Raw genomic sequence first — 22,799 nt, forward strand, 5'->3', positions numbered from 1 at the left:
CCACTGTTAACAAGCCCAGGGCCTGTCCTGACAAACGTTTTCCGAAGCGTAGCTCAGATGACCGTTTTCCTTTTCCACCGGAGGTGGTTAAGGACTGGGCCCAGTCCCCAAAGGTAGACCCTCCGGTGTCCAGAATCTCAGCCCGCACAGTCGTAGCTGTGGCTGATGGCAGTTCTCTTAAGGATCCCACTGACCGCCAGGTTGACCTTCTGGCCAAGTCTGTATATGAGGCGGCAGGAGCCTCGTTCTCCCCGTCTTTTGCGGCAGTGTGGGCTCTTAAGGCAGTCTCTGCCTCTCTGGCGGAGATTCATTCCCTCTCCAGGGACTCTATTCCTGAGACGGATGCCTTAACTTCTCAAGCTTCGGCTTTTGCATCCTACGCCATGTCTGCCATCCTGGAGGCTTCTCACCGCACTGCGGTGGCCTCCGCTAACTCCCTCGCGATCCGCAGGATCTTGTGGCTTCGAGAGTGGAAAGCAGACGCTTCCTCTAAGAAGTACCTTGCGAGTCTCCCTTTTGCTGGGTCCCGGCTGTTTGGGGAACAGCTGGATGACATAATTAAGGAAGCTACTGGCGGGAAGAGTACTTCCCTGCCACAAGCTAAACCCAAGAAACCTGTCCAGGGCAGGAACCAATCGAGGTTTTGTTCCTTTCGTTCCTCTAACTGGTCGTCCTCTAAGCCCTCGGCCTCGTCCACTACCGCAGCCAAGGATCGTAAACCCAACTGGCGCGCAAAGCCGCGTCCTCAAAAGACCGGAGGAGCCGCTGCCACTAAGGCAGCTTCCTCGTGACTATCTAGCCGCGCCAGCAACGTCCTTGGTCGGTGGCAGGCTCTCCCACTTTGGCGACGTGTGGTTGCAACACGTCTCCGATCAGTGGGTGCGGGATATCATCTCCCACGGCTACAGGATAGAATTTTCTTCCAGCCCGCCAAACAGATTTTTTCTGTCCACCCCCCCTGCTCCAAAGCCGCCGCCTTCTCTCAGGCCGTGGCATCCCTGCAGGCCAACGGTGTAATTGTTCCGGTTCCCGCCCGGGAACTGTTCAGCGGTTTCTACTCAAACCTCTTTCTAGTCCCCAAAAAGGACGGTTCCTTCCGACCCATCCTGGATCTCAAGCTTCTCAACAAGCATGTTCAGGTGCGGCACTTTCGCATGGAATCTCTGAGATCGGTCATTGCCTCAATGACCCAAGGAGATTTTCTGGCATCCATCGACATCAGAGATGCCTATCTGCATGTGCCTATTGCGGTTTCACACCAGCGTTGGCTACGCTTTGCGATCGGAGAGGAACATTTCCAATTCGTGGCTCTCCCCTTCGGCTTAGCCACGGCCCCTCGAGTATTCACCAAGGTCATGGCAGCAGTGGTTGCGGTCCTGCACCTCCAGGGGTTGGCAGTGATTCCTTACCTGGACGACCTTCTAGTCAAGGCCTCATCCAGTGCAGACTGCCAGCGGAGTGTCTCTCTCACTCTCGCCACGCTAGTTCAGTTCGGGTGGCTTGTCAACCTGCCCAAGTCCACTCTGACCCCGACCCAGGTGCTTTTGTACCTAGGGATGCAATTCGAGACTCTGCCGGCACTTGTCAAGTTGCCCTTAGTCAAACAGCAGTCCCTTCGTCTGGCGGTGCGCTCTCTGCTGAGGCACCGCCGTCATTCCATCAGACACCTCATGCAGGTGCTGGGTCAGATGGTGGCGTCCATGGAAGCGGTTCCCTTTGCTCAGTTCCATCTGCGTCCCCTGCAGCTGGACATTCTCCGCTATTGGGACAAGCGGATCTCTTCCTTGCACAAGCAGGTGGCTCTGTCGTCACAGACCAGGAGCTCCCTTCAGTGGTGGCTTCGGCCCCTCTCTCTGTCTCAGGGACGCTCCTTCCTGACTCCGTCCTGGGTGATCCTCACCACGGATGCCAGCCTCTCCGGTTGGGGAGCAGTATTTCTCCATCACCGAGCACAGGGCACTTGGACTCCGTCCGAATCAGCCCTCTCGATCAATGTGCTGGAGATCAGAGCTGTGTTTCTAGCTCTCCTAGCCTTTCACCACCTGTTGGCGGGCAAGCACATTCGAGTTCAGTCGGACAACGCGACAGCGGTTGCCTACATCAATCACCAGGGCGGGACTCACAGCCGTCTGGCGATGTTGGAGGTTCAACGAATCCTCCAGTGGACGGAGGACTCCAAGTCCACCATGTCTGCAGTCCACAACCCAGGCGTGGAAAACTGGGAGGCCGATTACCTCAGCCGTCAAACCGTGGACAGCAGGGAGTGGACCCTGCACCCGTCAGTGTTCAGATCAATCTGCCGCAAGTGGGGCACTCCGGAAGTGGACCTAATGGCATCACGGCACAACAACAAGGTTCCGGTTTACGTGGCTCGCTCCCACGATCCTCAAGCCTTCGCAGCAGACGCACTGGTTCAAGATTGGTCTCAGTTCCGTCTGGCCTATGTGTTTCCCCCTCTAGCGCTCTTGCCCAGGGTTCTGCGCAAGATCAGAATGGAGGGCCGTCGAGTCATACTCATTGCTCCGGACTGGCCCAGGCGAGCTTGGTACCCAGACCTGCTCCGTCTGTCCGTAGAGGTGCCGTGGCATCTCCCGGATCGCCCAGACCTTCTCTCTCAAGGTCCGTTCTTCCGCCAGAATTCTGCGGCTCTCAGATTGACGGCGTGGCTCTTGAGTCCTGGATCCTAGCGGCTTCAGGCATTCCCTCTGAGGTCATCTCCACCATGACTCAGGCTCGGAAGTCTTCCTCGGCCAAGATTTACCACAGGACTTGGAGGATTTTCCTGTCCTGGTGTCGCTCTTCCGACCATGCTCCTTGGCCGTTCTCCCTGCCGACCATCCTGTCTTTTCTACAGTCCGGTCTACAGCTAGGACTGTCCCTCAATTCCCTCAAGGGACAGGTGTCGGCTCTGTCGGTATTGTTCCAGCGGCGTATCGCCCGACTGGCTCAGGTGCGCACTTTCATGCAGGGCGCATCTCACATCTTTCCTCCTTACCGGCGGCCCTTGGATCCCTGGGACCTTAATCTGGTCCTCACGGCCTTACAGAAACCCCCCTTTGAGCCCCTCAGGGAGGTTCCCTTGTTTCGACTTTCACAGAAAGTTGTTTTTCTAGTAGCCATAACTTCTCTCAGGAGAGTCTCTGATTTGGCTGCGCTCTCTTCGGAATCCCCCTTTTTGGTGTTTCACCAAGACAAGGTGGTTCTTCGTCCGTCTCCGGACTTTCTCCCTAAGGTGGTGTCTCCTTTCCACCTTAACCAGGACATTTCATTGCCTTCTCTTTGTCCGGCCCCTGTGCATCGCTTTGAAAAGGCGTTGCATACCTTGGATTTGGTGCGAGCGCTCCGAATCTATGTGTCACGCACCGCCGTTTTTAGGCGGTGCACCTCACTTTTTGTGCTAACCACTGGTCAGCGCAAGGGTCTCGCTGCTTCTAAACCGACCCTAGCTCGTTGGATCAGGTCGGCTATCACCGATGCCTACCAGTGTTCTCAGGTGCCTCCCCCGCCAGGGATTAAGGCGCACTCGACCAGAGCTGTCGGTGCCTCCTGGGCTTTCAGGCACCAGGCTACGGCTCAGCAGGTTTGTCAGGCTGCCACGTGGTCCAGTCTGCACACTTTTTCGAAGCACTACCAAGTGCATGCTCATGCTTCGGCAGATGCGAGCTTGGGCAGACGCATTCTTCAGGCGGCTGTCGCCCATTTGTGAAGTTAGGTTTTGCCTACTTCTCAGTTGGTTTATTCCCACCCATGGACTGCTTTGGAACGTCCCATGGTTTGGGTCTCCCATAAGGAACGATAAAGAAAAAGAGAATTTCTTTGTCGCTCCATTGGGAGACCCAGACAATTGGGTGTATAGCTTCTGCCTCCGGAGGCCACACAAAGTATTACACTTAAAAGTGTAATGCCCCTCCCCTTCTGCCTATACACCCCCCGTGCATCACGGGCTCCTCAGTTTTTATGCTTTGTGCGAAGGAGGCACACATGCACGCATAGCTCCACAATTTAGTCAGCAGCAGCTGCTGACTATGTCGGATGGAAGAAAAGAGGGCCCATATAGGGCCCCCAGCATGCTCCCTTCTCACCCCACTCTGGTCGGCGGTGCTGTTAAGGTTGAGGTACCCATTGCGGGTACACAGGCAGGAGCCACATGCTGTTTTCCTTCCCCATCCCTTAATGGGCTCTGGGCGAAGTGGGATCCTATTCGGTCTCCAGGCACTGAGGCCGTGCTCCCTCCGCAGCCCCTGGGGAATCTGCTGGACAGGAGCCGAGTATCGTCAGGGACAAGGCCCTGCTACTGTAAGGTACTCTGTGCCCCCCTGGGGGACCGCGCATGGAGCGCTTGTGCCATTTACACTGCAGCACTGCTGGGTGTATTAGTGCGACGGGGACGACCGCGCCGGCCGCGCTTATACGCCGGCCGCGCTTATAACTTTAGTCCCCGGCTTTTGCGGCCTAGTAGCGCAGATTCCCGCCCCCAGGCCTGTCAGTCAGGGGAAGGGCGGGACGCTCCACAGAACGTCAGCGCTGAGGGCTGGAGCATACTCTGTATCCTCCTCCCCCCTCATTCAGCTCAGTGGGACTCCAGCTTCCCGCACTTTCTAGGGCACGCCCACGGCCCCCTCCTCCCCACAGAACGCCGGCAGCCATTCCTGTCAGCTCTTCTGACGCTGGAGAGGAGAGAAAGCTCTGGGAGACCCAGGCAGGGAAGCTGGTGATCACACAACCGCTTTGAGCGGTCGGTAAGCAGCACCTGAGGTGCTGGCCCCACTGAGTGCCGGAGTGTTCATATAGATATATATATATACTTATATGCTATACATCTACACTGTACGGTCGCACTGTTGATTTTTGGCTATATACCCTCCTGGATTGTACTCAGAGGAGACAACAGCATGTCGTTCGCAAATAGCAAGGGTGCCAAGGCACAGGCTTACTTTGCAACCTGTACCTCATGTGCGGCTATACTACCGGCAGGTTCCACTGACCCTCATTGTGTGCAATGCTCGGCCCCTGTGGCACTTACTCAGCCGGAGCCTCTGCTACTGGTGGCCCAGGTGGAACCACCTGCTTCCACTGTCCAGGTGACAGGGACGGAGTTTGCAGTATTTGCTGACAAACTGTCTGAGACTATGGATAAATGGTCTGCTAGGATACTAGAAGCCTTACAGTCCAGACCGGTAACTCAGGCCCAGGGCACTGTTCAATCATTGACCCCAGGCCCCCCGCATTTGGACCTGCAAAGTGCTCCTGGGGTGAACCATGGGTCCCAGGGTGAGGTCTCTGACGTGGACCGCAGTCCCAGGCCACCTAAGCGGGAGCGCTGGGAATTTCCCTCGACTTCTTCACATTGTTCAGGGTCTCAGCAGGAGGACTCTCTGGATGATGATGCGGAGGTAGCAGATCAGGATTGTGACCCTGAGACCGCGCTCAACCTGGATACACCTGATGGTGACGCCATAGTGAATGACCTTATAGCAACCATCAATCAGGTGTTGGATATTTCTCCACCAGCTCCTACAATTGAGGAGTCAGCTTCTCAGCAGGAGAAATTCCGTTTCAGGTCTCCCAAGCGTCCATTGAGTATGTTTCTGGATCACTCTGACTTCAGAGAGGCAGTCCAGAAACACCATGCTTGTCCTGATAAGCGTTTTTCCAAGCGCCTTAAGGATACACGTTATCCCTTCCCCCCTGACGTTGTCAAGGGCTGGGCGCAGTGTCCTAAGGTGGATCCTCCTGTCTCCAGACTGGCGGCTAGATCCATAGTTGCAGTGGAAGATGGGGCTTCACTCAAGGATGCCACTGACAGACAGATGGAGCTCTGGTTGAAATCCATCTATGAAGCTATCGGCGCGTCGTTTGCTCCAGCATTCGCAGCCGTATGGGCACTCCAAGCTATCTCAGCTTGTCATGCGCAGATTAATGCAGTCACACGTACATCTGCTCCGCAAGTGGTGTCCTTAACCTCTCAGGCGTCGGCGTTTGCGTCCTACGCCATTAATGCTGTCCTGGACTCTGCGAGCCGTACGGCGGTAGCATCCGCCAATTCGGTGGCAGTCCGCAGGGCCATGTGGTTACGTGAATGGAAGGCAGACTCCGCTTCCAAAAAGTTCTTAACCGGTTTGCCATTTTCTGGCGACCGCCTGTTTGGTGAACGATTGGACGAAATCATTAAACAATCCAAGGGAAAGGACTCTTCCTTACCCCAGTCCAAACCAAACAGACCTCAACCACGGAAGGCACAATCGAGGTTTCGGTCCTTTCGGCCCACGGGAAGGTCTCAGTTCTCCTCGTCCAAAAGGCCTCAAAAGGATCAGAGGAATTCCGATTCATGGCGGTCTAAGTCACGTCCTAAAAAGACCGCCGGAGGAACCGCTCCCAAGGCGGCCTCCTCATGACTTTCGGCCTCCTCACACCGCATCCTCGGTCGGTGGCAGGCTTTCCCGCTTTTGCGACACCTGGCTGCCACAGGTCAAAGACCGTTGGGTGAGAGACATTTTGTCTCACGGTTACAGGATAGAGTTCAGCTCTCGTCCTCCGACTCGATTTTTCAGAACATCTCCGCCCCCGAGAGAGCCGATGCTCTTCTTCAGGCGGTGTGCACTCTGAAGGCGGAAGGAGTGGTGATCCCTGTTCCTCTTCAGCAACAGGGTCACGGTTTTTACTCCAACCTGTTTGTGGTACCGAAAAAGGACGGATCCTTCCGGCCTGTTCTGGACCTAAAACTGCTCAACAAACACGTAAAAACCAGGCGGTTCCGGATGGAATCCCTCCGCTCCGTCATCGCCTCAATGTCCCAAGGAGACTTTCTGGCATCAATCGACATCAAAGATGCTTATCTCCACGTACCGATTGCACCAGAGCATCAGCGCTTCCTGCGTTTCGCCATAGGGGACGAACACCTTCAGTTCGTGGCACTGCCTTTCGGCCTGGCGACAGCACCACGGGTCTTCACCAAGGTCATGGCAGCAGTGGTAGCAGTCCTTCACTCTCAGGGACACTCGGTGATCCCTTACTTAGACGATCTGCTGGTCAAGGCACCCACTCAAGTGGCATGCCAACGCAGCCTGGACGTCGCTCTGGAGACTCTCCAGAGTTTCGGGTGGATCATCAATTTTTCAAAGTCAAATCTGACACCGGCCCAATCACTGACATATCTTGGCATGGAGTTTCATACTCTCTCAGCGATAGTGAAGCTTCCACTGGACAAGCAGCGTTCACTACAAACAGGGGTGCAATCTCTCCTTCAAGGCCAGTCACACCCCCTGAGGCGCCTCATGCACTTCCTAGGGAAGATGGTAGCAGCAATGGAGGCAGTTCCTTTTGCGCAGTTTCACCTGCGTCCACTTCAATGGGACATTCTCCGCAAATGGGACAGGAAGTCGACGTCCCTCGACAGGAACGTCTCCCTTTCACGGGCAGCCAAGGCTTCCCTTCAGTGGTGGCTTCTCCCCACTTCTCTGTCGAAGGGGAAATCCTTCCTTCCCCCATCATGGGCTGTGGTCACGACGGACGCGAGCCTGTCAGGGTGGGGAGCGGTCTTTCTCCACCACAGGGCTCAGGGGACCTGGACTCCGACAGAGTCCTCTCTTCAGATCAATGTCCTGGAGATAAGGGCAGTGTATCTGGCCCTAAAGGCGTTCCAGCCGTGGCTGGAAGGCAAGCAGATCCGAATTCAGTCGGACAACTCCACAGCGGTGGCATACATCAACCACCAAGGGGGAACACGCAGTCGGCAAGCCTTCCAGGAAGTCCGGCGGATTCTGATGTGGGTGGAAGCCACGGCCTCCACCATATCCGCAGTTCACATCCCGGGCGTAGAAAACTGGGAAGCAGACTTTCTCAGTCGCCAGGGCATGGACGCAGGGGAATGGTCCCTTCACCCGGACGTGTTTCAGGAGATCTGTTGCCGCTGGGGGATGCCGGACGTCGACCTAATGGCATCCCGGCACAACAACAAGGTCCCAACATTCATGGCACGGTCTCTAGATCACAGAGCTTTGGCGGCAGACGCCTTAGTTCAGGATTGGTCGCAGTTTCAACTTCCTTATGTGTTTCCTCCTCTGGCACTGTTGCCCAGAGTGTTACGCAAGATCAGGTCCGACTGCCGCCGCGCCATCCTCGTCGCGCCAGACTGGCCGAGGAGGTCGGGGTACCCGAATCTGTGGCATCTCACGGTGGGCCAACCGTGGGCACTACCAGACCGACCAGACTTGCTGTCTCAAGGGCCGTTTTTCCATCTGAATTCTGCGGCCCTCAACCTGACTGTGTGGCCATTGAGTCCTGGATCCTAGCGTCTTCAGGATTATCTCAAGAGGTCATTGCCACTATGAGACAGGCTAGGAAACCAACGTCCGCCAAGATCTACCACAGGACGTGGAGGATATTCCTATCTTGGTGCTCTGATCAGGGTGTTTCTCCCTGGCCATTTGCCCTGCCCACTTTTCTTTCCTTCCTTCAATCCGGATTGGAAAAAGGGTTGTCGCTCGGCTCTCTTAAGGGACAAGTCTCAGCGCTCTCTGTGTTTTTTCAGAAGCGCCTAGCCAGACTTCCACAGGTACGCACGTTCCTGCAGGGGGTTTGTCACATAGTCCCTCCTTACAAGCGGCCGTTAGAACCCTGGGATCTGAACAGGGTGCTGATGGCTCTTCAGAAGCCACCTTTCGAGCCAATGAGAGATATTTCTCTCTCACGCCTTTCGCAGAAAGTGACCTTCCTAGTGGCAGTCACTTCACTTCGGAGAGTGTCTGAGCTAGCAGCGCTGTCATGCAAAGCCCCTTTCCTGGTGTTTCACCAGGACAAGGTGGTTCTGCGTCCGGTACCGGAATTTCTCCCTAAGGTGGTATCCCCCTTTCATCTCAATCAGGATATCTCCTTACCCTCTTTTTGTCCTCATCCAGTTCATCAGTGTGAAAAGGATTTGCACTCGTTAGATCTGGTGAGAGCACTCAGACTCTACATTTCTCGTACGGCGCCCCTGCGCCGCTCGGATGCACTCTTTGTCCTTGTCGCTGGCCAGCGTAAAGGGTCACAGGCTTCCAAATCAACCCTGGCTCGGTGGATCAAGGAACCTATTCTTGAAGCTTACCGATCTTCTGGGCTTCCGGTTCCCTCAGGGCTGAAAGCCCATTCTACCAGAGCCGTGGGTGCGTCCTGGGCTTTGCGGCACCAGGCTACGGCTCAGCAGGTGTGTCAGGCGGCTACCTGGTCGAGCCTGCACACTTTCACGAAACACTATCAGGTGAATACCTATGCTTCGGCGGATGCCAGCCTAGGTAGGCAAGTCCTTCAGGCGGCGGTTGCCCACCTGTAGGAACGGGCCGTTTTACGGCTGTATTACGAGGTATTATTTTACCCACCCAGGGACTGCTTTTGGACGTCCCAATTGTCTGGGTCTCCCAATGGAGCGACAAAGAAGAAGGGAATTTTGTTTACTTACCGTAAATTCCTTTTCTTCTAGCTCCAATTGGGAGACCCAGCACCCGCCCCTGTTCCCTTCGGGCTGTTGTTCTTTGTGTACACATGTTGTTCATGTTGAATGGTTTCAGTTCTCCGAAAATTCCTTCGGATTGAATTTACTTTAAACCAATTTATAACTTTTCCTCCTTCTTGCTTTTGCACCAAAACTGAGGAGCCCGTGATGCACGGGGGGTGTATAGGCAGAAGGGGAGGGGCATTACACTTTTAAGTGTAATACTTTGTGTGGCCTCCGGAGGCATAGCTATACACCCAATTGTCTGGGTCTCCCAATTGGAGCTAGAAGAAAAGGAATTTACGGTAAGTAAACAAAATTCCCTTCTTTGTTTACTTACCGTAAATTCTTTTTCTTATAGTTCCGACATGGGAGACCCAGCACCCTCCCTGTTGCCTGTTGGCAGTTTTTTTGTTCCGTGTGTTTCACCGGCTGTTGTTAGTAGTCAGAGTTACGGTTATTCCGAGTTTACTCTATCTCTACTTATGGGTGGATGTCCTCCTTCAGCTTTTGCACTGAACTGGGTAGATTGTCATCCAGGGGGTGTATATAGCCCGGAGGGAGGAGCTACACATTTGAGTGTAGTACTTTGTGTGTCCTCCGGAGGCAGAAGCTATACACCCATGGTTTGGGTCTCCCATGTCGGAACTATAAGAAAAAGAATTTACGGTAAGTAAACAAAATTCTTTTTTTTCTACGGTTTTTATACAAGAAAATGCCATGGCAGATGACATGACCAGTGATACCATAAATTCACCCTTGAATATTACCTGCTTAACCTAGCAGCCTCGAAATCACTAAGGTTGACAAATCTCCGGGCCCGGATGGCATACACCCCAGAGTACTACAGGAATTGAGTTCTGTGATAGATAGACCATTATTTTTAATCTTCTCAGATTCCTTAATAACAGGGTCGGTACCGCAGGACTGGCGCATAGCAAATGTGGTGCCAATATTCAAAAAGGGGACAAAAACTGAGCCGGGAAATTATAGGCCGGTAAGTTTAACCTCTACGGTTGGTAAAATCCTTGAGGGTTTCTTGAGAGATGCTATACTGGAGTATCTCAAGAAAAATACCTTTATGACAGAGTATCAACATGGGTTTATGAGGGATCGATCCTGTCAAACTAATTTGATCAGCTTCTATGAAGAGGTAAGTTCAAGCCTGGACCAGGGAAATGCAGTGGATGTTGTGTATATGGACTTTTCAAAAGCTTTTGATACGGTGCCACACAAAAGGTTGGTACATAAAATGAGAATAATGGGGATAGGGGAAAATATGTGTAACTGGGTTAAAAACTGGCTCAGTGATAGGAAACAAAGGGTGGTTATTAATGGTACGTTCTCCGACTGGGTCTCAGTTCATAGTGGGGTACCACAGGGGTCAGTATTGGGCCAGCTTCTTTTCAACATATTTATAAACGACCTTGTTGGGGGCATGCGGAGTAGAATTTCAATATTTGCAGATGATACTAAACTCTGCAGGGTAATCAATACAGAGGAAGATAATTTTATATTACAGGGAGATTTATGTAAATTGGAGGATTGGGCTGAGAAGTGGCAATTGAAGTTTAATGTAGATAAATGTAAGGTCATGCACTTGGGTAGAGGAAATAACATTTATGATTATGTACTTAATTGTAGAACACTGGGTAAAACAGACACAGAAAAAGACTTGGGTGTATGGGTGGATGGTAAACTTCACTTTAGTGGACAGTGTCAGGCAGCTGCTGCCAGGGCTAATAAAATAATGGGATGTATTAAAAGAGGTATAAGTGTTCATGAAAAAAATATAGTTCTACCTCTGTACAAGTCACTAGTGCGACCGCACTTATATACTGTGTACAATTCTGGTCACCGATATATAATAATAATAATAATAATCTTTATTTCTATAGCGCCAACATATTCCGTAGCGCTTTACAATTCAGGAGGATCATATACAAACAAGTAACAGTTATAGAAATACAATATTTAGAGGGGAAAAAAAAATACAACCCTGCTCGTGAGAGCTTACAATCTACAATGAGATGGGGGGAGAGGCAAGGTTCAAGTGCTTATATAAGAAGGACATAGCTGAACTGGAGAGGGTGCAGAGAAGAGCGACCAAGATTATTAGAGGAATGGGTGGGCTGCAACACCAAGACAGGAAAAACGAGGGGATCTAATCACAATGTATAAATATATGAGGGGACAGTACAGAGACCTTTCCAAAGATCTCTTTACACCTAGGCCTGCGACTGGAACACGGGGGCATCCGCTACGTCTCGAGGAAAGAAGGTTTAATCATAATCACAGACGAGGATTCTTTACTGTACGAGCAGTGAGACTGTGGAATTCTCTGCCGCATGATGTTGTAATGAGTGATTCACTGCTAACATTTACCAGAGCCTGGACGCCTTTCTTGAAAAATTTAATATTACCAGTTATGTATATTAGATTTTATGACAGGGTATTGATCCAGGGAACTAGTCTGATTGCCGGATGTGGAGTCAGGAAGGAAATTTTTTCCCCATTGGAACTTGTTTGCCACATTGGGTTTTTTTTTGCCTTCCTCTGGATCAACATGTTAGGCTACGGGTTGAACTAGATGGACTTAGAGTCTCCCTTCAACCTTAAAACTATGATACTATGATACTTCAATTACCTATCGATGCACAGATCCAGACTAGTGTTGAGCGAGTAGTTGACTATCCGTACTGGTTATGCTGTTAGCGAGTACAGTCCACTACTCGCATATTCGTTACTAGTAGCGGGCACAATGTAAGTCAATGGGAAATACTCGGTAAGTAGCGAGTAAAGGGGGCTTTACACGCTACAATATCGTTAATGTTTTATCGTCAGGGTCACGTTGTTAGTGACGCACATCCGGCGTCATTAACGATATCGCAGTGTGTGACCCTTACCAGCGACCTCAAAAATGGTGAAAATCGTTCACCACGGAGAGGTCGTCCCAAAACCAAAAATCGGTAATGGTTGATTATCGATGTTGTTCGTCGCTCCTGCGGCAGCACACATCGCTGTGTGTGACACCGCAGGAGTGAGGAACGTCTCCTTACCTGCCGCCGGCCGCAATGCGGAAGGAAGGAGGTGGGCGGGATGTTACATCCCGCTCATATCCGCCCCTCCGCTTTGATTGGCCGGCCGCTTAGTGACGTCGCTTTGACGCCGAACGTCCCTCCCCCTTGAGGGAGGGATTGTTGGGCAGTCACAGCGACGACGACGACCAGGTAAGTGCGTGTCACGCTGCCGTAGCGATAATGTTCGCTACAGCAGCGAACACACGATATAGCAAACACACGACGGGGGCGGGTGCGTACACGATCGATATCGCTAGCAATTGCTAGCAATGTCGTAGCATGTAAAGCCCGCTTAACCCTAAAGCCGTACTATTCGCTACTTGTACGAAAAGTGCGGCTTTCGGATTACTTGCTAGTTAGCGAGTATTTCCCATTGACTTACATTGCGCCCACTACTCGTAACGAATATGCGAGTTAGCGGACAGTACTCGCTAACAGCATAGCCAGTACGGATAGTCAACTACTCGCTCAACTCTAATCCAGACATTATTAATTTTCCGTGTTTAGTTCTTGCTACTCTCACCCTCGGCATTTGGAACAATAATATGATCCGTATATAATCACCTGCTGTGGTTTCAACAAAAGATTGTAGTTTAGGAATCGGAGCTTTGGATACAAACAAGTCATGAAAAGAGATGAGCAAAAATATTCCAGCAGAATCGAATTCTACTCAAATTGTACAAAAATCTGCATTTACCAAAATATGGATTTGTTGTTTTTGTAATTTGCTTCTGCACAGATTCAGGAAAATGACAGCTGCTGAGTGCCATTTCTCTGAACTATAAAAGGCTACCAAAATGTTAAAAATATTGTATATATCTCTACATATACTCGCCGTACTGCTCACTTCTCCGAACCCTCCGCTCCTCCTTGTCACCTATCCAATCCTAGCTACATCTACAGATCACCACTGGCCATGCTGAACTCCCTGTGCTGCAATAGGCCCAGATAAATCCGAAGGTTCTGGCCAAATGTGTGGGTGCAGGGATGGTTCTGTGCATGCACGCACAAGGTGACGGCGCACATCATGATGCCTTGACCTTCAGCACAAGCAGCGAAAATCTCAAGATGTAGGGGAGACCGGACCGGTCACATTGAAGAGTGGGAGGGCCAGAGCGCTGACATATATGAGTAGAAGGATTTTGTTTTTTTGTTTGTTTTTTTTTTTCATTTTTTATCCTCTGGGTTCTGGAGGGACATTATATTTGTGGTGTATAATATTTTTGCAAATTAAATTTTATGAGAAAATCCACATGAACAGGGGAATCTGAATTCGCTCATCTCTAAACATGAAGATGTCGATCTTTACTTTCTTACTTCTATTCGTGATATACTTATGGGAACTATACACTATCTTGACTACAGCATTGCTAGTTTTTCTTCCTTAATTTCTTGATAGTCATAGTAATAGAATGATTAGAGTTAAGGGGGCTTTACACGCAGCAATATCGCTAGCGATGTTGCTGGTGAAAGCACCCGCCCCCGTCGTTTATGCATCACGGGCAAATCGCTGCCCATGGAGCACAAAATCGTTAGGAGCCGTCACACGAACTTACCTGCCTAGCGACGTCGCTGTTGCCTGCGAACCGCCTCCTTTCTAAGGGGGCAGTTTGTGCGGCGTCACTAAGCGGTTGCCCAATAGAAGCGGAGGGGCGGAGATAAGCGGCCATAACATCCTGCCCACCTCCTTCCTTCCGCATTGCCGGCGGCCGCAGGTAAGCTGTAGTTCGTCGTTCCCGAGGTGTCACACGTAGCGATGTGTGCTGCCTCGGGAACGACGAACAACCTCCGTCCTGCAACAATCAACGATTTTTTGAAAATGAACGACGTATCAACGATAAGGTAAGTATTTTTGATCGTTAACGACCGTTCGTTGGTGTCACATGCAACGACGTCGCTAACGATGCCGGATGTGCGTCACGGAATCCGTGACCCCGGCGATATATCGTTAGTCGTTGCGTGTAACGGGGCCTTTAGAAGAGACCTCCAGGTCATCGTGTCCAACCCCCCGGCTCACAGCAGGATTCACTATATCATCCCACACAGATGTCTGTCCAGTCTCTTTTTGAAGACTTCCATAGAAAGGGAATTCGCCACTTCTTGTGACCGCCTTTTCTACTCGTTGATCACCCTCACTGTTACATTTCTTCTAATATCCAATCTCAATCTCCCTTTCTGTTTCTTTCTCATCTTTCCTTGTGCAAATGACAATATGGCTGATCCCTCTATAGTGTGAAGGCCCTTGAGATATTTGTAGACAGCTATTAAGTCTCCTTTCACTCTTTTTTTGCAAGCGAAACATTCCCAGATCCTGTAACCGTTCCTCGTAGGCCATGGTTTGCAGACTGGTCACCATTCTGGTCGCTTTTCTCTGAACTTGCTGCAGTTTGTTGATGTCTTTTCTTAAACTGTGGTGCCCAGATCTGACCACCGTATTCCAGACGGTCTGACCAAATAGGAGTAGAGGGGGATAAATATTTCTAGAGTTTATGCTTCTGTTAATAATTTACAAACTTGTCTTTTTTTGCTGCTGCATCACACTGTTAACTCCTGTGCAGTCTGATCGATTAGTATACGGAAATCTTTTTCACATGTGCTATTGCTTAGTTCTAATCCTACTATTCTGTAGATATTATTTTTGGTTTTCTTGCCCAGATGTAGAATTTGTATTTCTCCCTGCTAAATACCATTCTATCAGTCGCTGCCGATTGATCCAGCTTATCTAGATCCTTCTGAATCAGTTCTCTGTATTCTCTAGTGTTAATTATCCCTCTACACTTTGCATCTTCGACCAAATTTGATTAGTTTACCTACAGCCTTATCTAGATCACTTATAACGATGATGAACAACACTGAGGCCAAGACAGAGCCCTGTGGTACCCACTTGAGATATTCTTCAAATTGGATATGCAACCATGTTTGACCTTTTTAATGTTAAAATGAGGGTCCGTCTTATAATTCTACTGCGTCTTATAATATCTCACCAGGGGGAGCAGCAGTGGTGGAGCGGCTCAGGAGGGCCACAGGAGGCAGAGTCAGCGATTGCTGCAGGCTCGGAGGAGGGGGTATCACGGCTCAGGAGGGTTGGGGATACTTCGGGCTCGGGGGTATCGCGGCGGCAGGCACCATTCTTCTGCCAGGGACTGCGGGCTGCATTGAATCATCCACGTTTGATGAGATTGACTTCAAGAAAATGGCCGCCGAGGCTCAGATAGGACTCTGTGGCCATTTTCTTTAAGTTCATCGCTTCAATCTGCGCACGCACCTCCTCCGTGAACATTTTCTTAAAAATCATCACGTCAACCAACAATAGAGCCCAGAGCCCGCTATCAGATTAATGTTGCCTGCAGTATCGCCGACCCTCCATCCTGTTACCCTCCTGAGCCACTCCACTGCAGTGACACTTCCTCCTCTGAGCTCTCGGTATTGCCGACCCTGCCTCTTGTGACCCCCACCCCACCACAGCCGCTTTGTAAGCCATATCCTGATTATAAGATGCACCCCCATTATACCCCAAGTCTTGGAGAAAAAAAGTGCATCTTATAATCCAAAAAATATGGTATTTAAATTCCATGTGTGGCAGAAAGGAAATATCAGAGTTCTCAATATTACTTGTCAGCTGTATGGCTTTCCCTGGCCTTTTGCTTCCCTTCCCACATTGTTCTAGTTCAAAGCTCCCCCGTTGAATGTAGCAAGGTGACTTCAAAACTGTGTTTTCAAGTTTTGGTAAGGTGCAGCCCATATCTAGCAAGTAGTCCATCGTATAGGTAATTTGCTCCGTGATCCAGAAATTGAAATCCTTGCTGACGACAGCATTGACGTAGCCAGTTGTTCACCTGTAGAATCTTGTTCCACGTTCTTGTCCCATGGCCATCCTCTGGGAATATGGGTGAGAAGACCACCTACTCTCCCGTTTTTTTCACTTTCTTGCCTAAGTCTTTTAAAGTCGCTGTATATGGTTTCCAGCTCCTTTCTTGCTGTGTCATTTGTCCACACATGTATTAGCAGGAATGGGTAGTCATCTGTAGGTCTGAAAAGTCCTGATATCCTGTCAGACATGGCTTTCATTTTGTCAATAAGGGTTTTTGGTTAATAAAAAGAAAACTAATATATTTGTAAAAATAGGATATTTTTATAATTTCTTTTCCAGGTGACGACATTGTAGACTCCAAGATGGCTTCATCTAATCTGAAACAAAAACCTAAACATAAACGAGGGGGATTTTTTCCAAGTGGAAAACATTTTAAAAAGAAGTCTAATATTTCTTCAAATGAGGCGACTCCTACAAGTGAAAGGCCATATTCATGTTCACAATGTAAAAAATGTTTTTGCCACAAATCGAGTCTTGTTAAACATCAGAGGAGTCACACAGGGGAGAAGCCGTATTCTTGTCCTATTTGTAGAAAATGTTTTAGTCAGAAACCTCATCTTGTGAAACATGAAAGACTTCACACAGGGGAGAAGCCGTTTTTATGTTCTGAATGTGGGAAGTATTTTAGTCACAAATCAAACCTTGTGGAGCATCTAAGAAGTCACACAGGGGAAAAACCGTACAACTGTGAAGAATGTGGGAAAAGTTTTGGTCACAGATCGGGGTTTGTTATACATCAGAGAATTCATACAGGTGAGAAGCCATTTTCATGTCCTGATTGTGGAAAAAGTTTTAGAGACAAATCATGTCTTGTTAAACATTTTCGCATAACTCACAGGGCGGAGACACCATATTCATGTACTGAATGTGGAAAGTTTTTTGGTAACAAATCATATCTTGTGAAACATCTAAGAACTCACACAGGGGAGAAAACCATATCCATGTCCAGAGTGTGGGAAATGTTTTAGCCAAAAAACTGGTCTTATTCAACACCAACAGAGAGCTCACACAGGGGAGAAACCATTTTCATGTCCTGAATGTGGGAAGTGTTTTAGTCATAAATCACATATTGTAGAACATCTAAGAATTCACACGAATGACAAGCCATTTGTATGTTCAGAATGTGGGAAACGTTTTCCCTTCAAATCAGGTTTTATTAAACATCAGAGAATTCACACAGGGGAGAAGCCATTCTCGTGTAATAAATGTGACAAGAGTTTCGCCAACAAATCCAATCTTGTTAGACATAAGAGAACTCACAAAGAGGAGAAATCAGTTTAAAGGGGTTGTCCACTACCTAAGGACTAGCAGTTATATATATACTTTGATTGCTTGCACTGCTACTGTGCCCACATCGCAGTCAAGTTGCATGAACCTCTGTCCTTTTTTCCTTTTAATGTCTGCTCTGTCCAATCTTCCTGTCTTTGAGGCTTTGGAATTGGATGGGAGGTAACAGGCGGCTCGCATATCTCGGCAGTGTATAGTCACAATGTACAGTTCCTGCAGTGCCATCTCTTTAGACAAATGAGCTGTCTCTCATGTTCCACGGTGTTGAAATAAATCAGTGAAAAGGAGCTAAAAAAATAAAAAAGGGTTACAAAATTGATGTCAGGATAATAAGCCGGCAATGTCTATTGAAAGAAAAAAACTGTAAAAGTCAAACGGTGTAAAATTTTTGTCTGAACAAAATAGATTTTTTTTAACACAAAATACATGTATTTAATTTAATGTGTGTATCCTTTTAAAGGAGTGGTCCTATACCTAAAATGGCCTTTCTAAATACACTACAGTTCACAAATTTTGGGTCACCCAGACAATTTTGTTTTTTCCATGAAAAATCCTACTTTTATTTATCAGATGCATATCAAATATACAAGTTGGGGGTTACTTAGGGAATAGTGATCACAAAATAATAAGTTTTCATGTATTCTTTAGTAAGATGTATAGTAGAGGGGCTGCAAGGACACTAAACTTCAGGAAAGCAAATTTTAAACGGTTGAGAGATGATCTTAGCGCAAGAAACTGGGATGATGTACTAAATAATAAAAGTACACAAAGCAAATGGGAGACTTTTATGAGCATCCTGAATAGGGCTTGTGCAGAAAATATACCCTATGGGAACAAACATGCTAGAAATAGGAGGAAAACCCCTATGGCTAAATAGAGCTGTAAGGGAAGCAATAAAAGAAAAACAGAAAGCCTTAAAAGAATTAAAGAGGGTAGGTAGTGATGAGGCATTATATAATTATAGAAAATTAAATAAAATATGTAAAAAGCAAATTAACTTAGCTAAGTTTGAGACAGAGAGACTCATTGCGAGAGAAAGTAAAAATAATCCTATAAGATTCTTTAACTACATAAACAGTAAAAAACTGAAAAGCGATAGTGTTGGCCCTCTAAAAAATAGTCTTGGTGAAATGGTGGAGGGGGGTGAGGGTAAAGCCAACCTGCTGAATGAATTTTTTGCTACGGTTTTTATACAAGAAAATGCCATGGCAGATGACATGACCAGTGATACCATAAATTCACCCTTGAATATTACCTGCTTAACCCAGCAGGAAGTACGCCGCCGCCTCGAAATCACTAAGGTTGACAAATCTCCGGGCCCGGATGGCATACACCCCAGAGTACTACAGGAATTGAGTTCTGTGATAGATAGACCATTATTTTTAATCTTCACAGATTCCTTAATAACAGGGTCGGTACCCGCAGGACTGGCGCATAGCAAATGTGGTGCCAATATTCAAAAAGGGGACAAAAACTGAGCCGGGAAATTATAGGCCGGTAAGTTTAACCTCTACGGTTGGTAAAATCCTTGAGGGTTTCTTGAGAGATGCTATACTGGAGTATCTCAAGAAAAATAACCTTATGACAGAGCATCAACATGGGTTTATGAGGGATCGATCCTATCAAACTAATTTGATCAGCTTCTATGAAGAGGTAAGTTCAAGCCTGGACCAGGGAAATGCAGTGGATGTTGTGTATATGGACTTTTCAAAAGCTTTTGATACGGTGCCACACAAAAGGTTGGTACATAAAATGAGAATAATGGGGATAGGGGAAAATATGTGTAACTGGGTTAAAAACTGGCTCAGTGATAGGAAACAAAGGGTGGTTATTAATGGTACGTACTCGGACTGGGTCTCCGTTCATAGTGGGGTACCACAGGGGTCAGTATTGGGCCCGCTTCTTTTCAACATTTATTAATGACCTTGTTGGGGGCATGCGGAGTAGAATTTCAATATTTGCAGATGATACTAAACTCTGCAGGGTAATCAATACAGAGGAGGATAATTTTATATTACAGGGAGATTTATGTAAATTGGAGGATTGGGCTGAGAAGTGGCAATTGAAGTTTAATGTAGATAAATGTAAGGTCATGCACTTGGGTAGAAGAAATAACATTTATGATTATGTACTTAATTGTAGAACACTGGGTAAAACAGACACAGAAAAAGACTTGGGTGTATGGGTGGATGGTAAACTTCACTTTAGTGGACAGTGTCAGGCAGCTGCTGCCAGGGCTAATAAAATAATGGGATGTATTAAAAGAGGTAGAAGTGTTCATGAAAAAAATCTAGTTCTACCTCTGTACAAGTCACTAGTGCGACCGCACTTATATACTGTGTACAATTCTGCTCACCGATATATAAGAAGGACATAGCTGAACTGGAGAGGGTGCAGAGAAGACCACCAAGATTATTAGAGGAATGGGGGGGCTGCAATACCAAGACAGGAAAAATGAAGGCTTAGGGGGGGATCTAATCACAATGTATAAATATATGAGGGGACAGTACAGAGACCTTTCCAAAGATCTCTTTACACCTAGGCCTGCGACTGGAACACGGGGGCATCCGCTACGTCTTGAGGAAAGAAGGTTTAATCATAACCACAGACGAGGATTCTTTACTGTACGAGCAGTGAGACTATGGAACTCTCTGCCGCATGAGGTTGTAATGAGTGATTCACTACTAACATTTAAGCAGAGCCTGGACGCCTTTCTTGAAAAATGTAATATTACCAGTTATGTATATTAGATTTTAGGACAGGGTGCTGATCCAGGGAACTAGTCTGATTGCCGGATGTGGAGTCAGGAAGGAAGTTTTTCCCCATTGGAGCTTATTTGACACATTGTTTTTTTTTTTGCCTTCCTCTGGATCAATATGTTAGGCTACGGGTTGAACTAGATGGACTTAGAGTCTCCCTTCAACCTTAAAAACTATGATGAGCTGCATAATGAATAGATAATATCGTCCATACATTGATGAGGTAAGAAATAATGATTATTACTGGAAATAATAATTTTCTCTTCACACTTTTGCTTTCGGCACAGAATGCTCCTTTGCAGCAATTCCAGCTTTGCAGACCTTTGGCATTCTAGGGGTTAATTTGCGGAGGTAATCTGGAGATATTCCCCCCCACTCCGTTGGATAGGCTTGTGGGCACTTTATGCACTATACGGTCAAGCTGCTCCCACAACAGCTCTATAGGGTTGAGATCTGGTGACTGGGCTGCCCCTCCATTACAGACAGAATGTGTGACAGCAGCACCACCCCACAGCTTATCGCACTGTCCTCAAACAAATTGCCATTAGGGCATGGTAATTTAATCAGTAAGTGATAGCAGCGCCGCTCCACAGCTTCTAGTACTGCCCTCAAGCGAGTCACCATTAGGTTGCGGTAATAGATGCAATGAGTGACAGCAGCGCCGCCTCACAGCTTTTATCACCACCCTCAAGCGAATCACCATCGGGTGCAGTTATAGAAGCTGTGTCTGATGCCAGCGCCGCCTGCCGATGATGATTTGTAAGAGGCCAGTGATATAAGCTTTAGCTTGCAGCTGACGTCATTCCCCGCTCCTGTCTTCGCCTCCGATGACATCCTGTTTCACAGAAGCTGTGGCGGCAGGGACAGAAGCACAGTGCGGGCGCTGCACTCGCCTCTACCACAAAGTCTGTCACCATGGATCCAGGACATCTTCAGAGGTCGAAAAATGTAAGAAACTGTAGTGTGTAACTGTATCACTGATCACGTCCTATTCCTGGAGGGGCGGACACAGGAAGTGACGTCAACACAAGCACATTTACACATTAGCAGGATATTCAGAAATGGAGGGTATTTTATTAGACAGTTAACTGCTAAATGATTAGCATGTAAAAAAACAGATATTTGGAAAGGATATTTCTCGGGACCGGACCACCCCTTTAAGTAAAGTGTTTGTGGTTCTCCAGATGCAAGCTCCTGTTTTTATGCTTTGAGAGGTTTATAACAATGTACTCCGTGTTCCTCGGCCGCGATCATCCTGTTGTGTTCATGTAGGATGAAGATATTATTTTATGACCTATTAACTTATAATCTGTGTTATTCATTATGTTTTTATTTTATATGTAATGTACATCTTGTGGTCAGATCCTTTCAAGACATTATTAATAAAGGAAGTTTCCTTACAACTGGTAACTTGTAGCATGATTGCAAAAGACGGAGGCGAGACAGACGGAGGCCAGACAGACGGAGGCCAGACAGACGGAGGCCAGACAGACGGAGGCCAGACAGACGGAGGCGAGACAGACGGAGGCGAGACAGACGGAGGCGAGACAGACGGAGGCAAGACAGACTGAGGCGAGACAGACTGAGGCGAGACAGACGGGCTCTTACAATAGACCCGGACACAGGATCGCAGTCATCTGCCGTTGGTTTCAGGACAATATATTAGGTTACATTCACACTTCCGTTGTCCGTCATATCCGCCATTGCGACGCAACAACAGATCTGTCGTTTTTTTAGATGTCAACTGACGCAACGGATGTGTAATTTCACAGGATTTTGTTCACAGGAATCCTGTGAAAAAACTGATCCGTAGCGACCGGTTTTTTGTTTGTTTTTTACGGATTTGTCGTGATACGTTTGTGTTTGGGACAGCCCAATGGGTGTGCCAAACATGCTGGGCATGCTCAGTAGAGCATGACTGAACCCAGCACTGGATTCGGTCATGTGACGGATTACGGTGGAATCCAGCACCATAGGTAGCCATTATAACTTTTGACGGATGGCGACAGACACCTGCGGAGTGCGTTTTCTTGCCGCTCAAAAAAACGTTACATTCAGCATTGCTCCTGCCTGACAGTCAGTAAATGACTGATCCATTACACGGTTGCAGCACAAGGCCTTCAGTCACAGTCGGTCGCTAATAGAAGTCTATGAGTAACAAACTGATTCCTGCAAAATATTTTGACGGATACCGTAATTCCTTAAGGCGATGGATTGTGACTGATACAAAACAACACAATTGTGAAAGCAGCCGTAGTTGTGAACCTTGGCGACATACAACTGGAGTCAGGTCATGTGGTGGATTTTTAAAAACCGAGTATATTGTAAATAAG

General features: G+C 48.1%; 1 protein-coding gene across 1 annotated transcript in view; it reads left to right on the top strand.

The window, feature by feature from the left end:
- The window catches only part of LOC142295896 (uncharacterized), a 52,910-nt gene extending 31,044 nt beyond the window's left edge, over window positions 1-21,866 (top strand). The window contains 2 exon segments of the mRNA XM_075339014.1: window positions 16,700-17,349; window positions 17,351-21,866. Of these exon segments, the coding sequence (XP_075195129.1) occupies window positions 16,700-17,349; window positions 17,351-17,701 (1,001 nt within the window). The 3' untranslated portion in view covers window positions 17,702-21,866.
- Window positions 21,867-22,799: the final 933 nt, after the last annotated feature.

Source organism: Anomaloglossus baeobatrachus, chromosome 3 (assembly GCF_048569485.1).
Source record: "Anomaloglossus baeobatrachus isolate aAnoBae1 chromosome 3, aAnoBae1.hap1, whole genome shotgun sequence".
In the NCBI taxonomy this organism is placed as follows: domain Eukaryota; kingdom Metazoa; phylum Chordata; class Amphibia; order Anura; family Aromobatidae; genus Anomaloglossus; species Anomaloglossus baeobatrachus.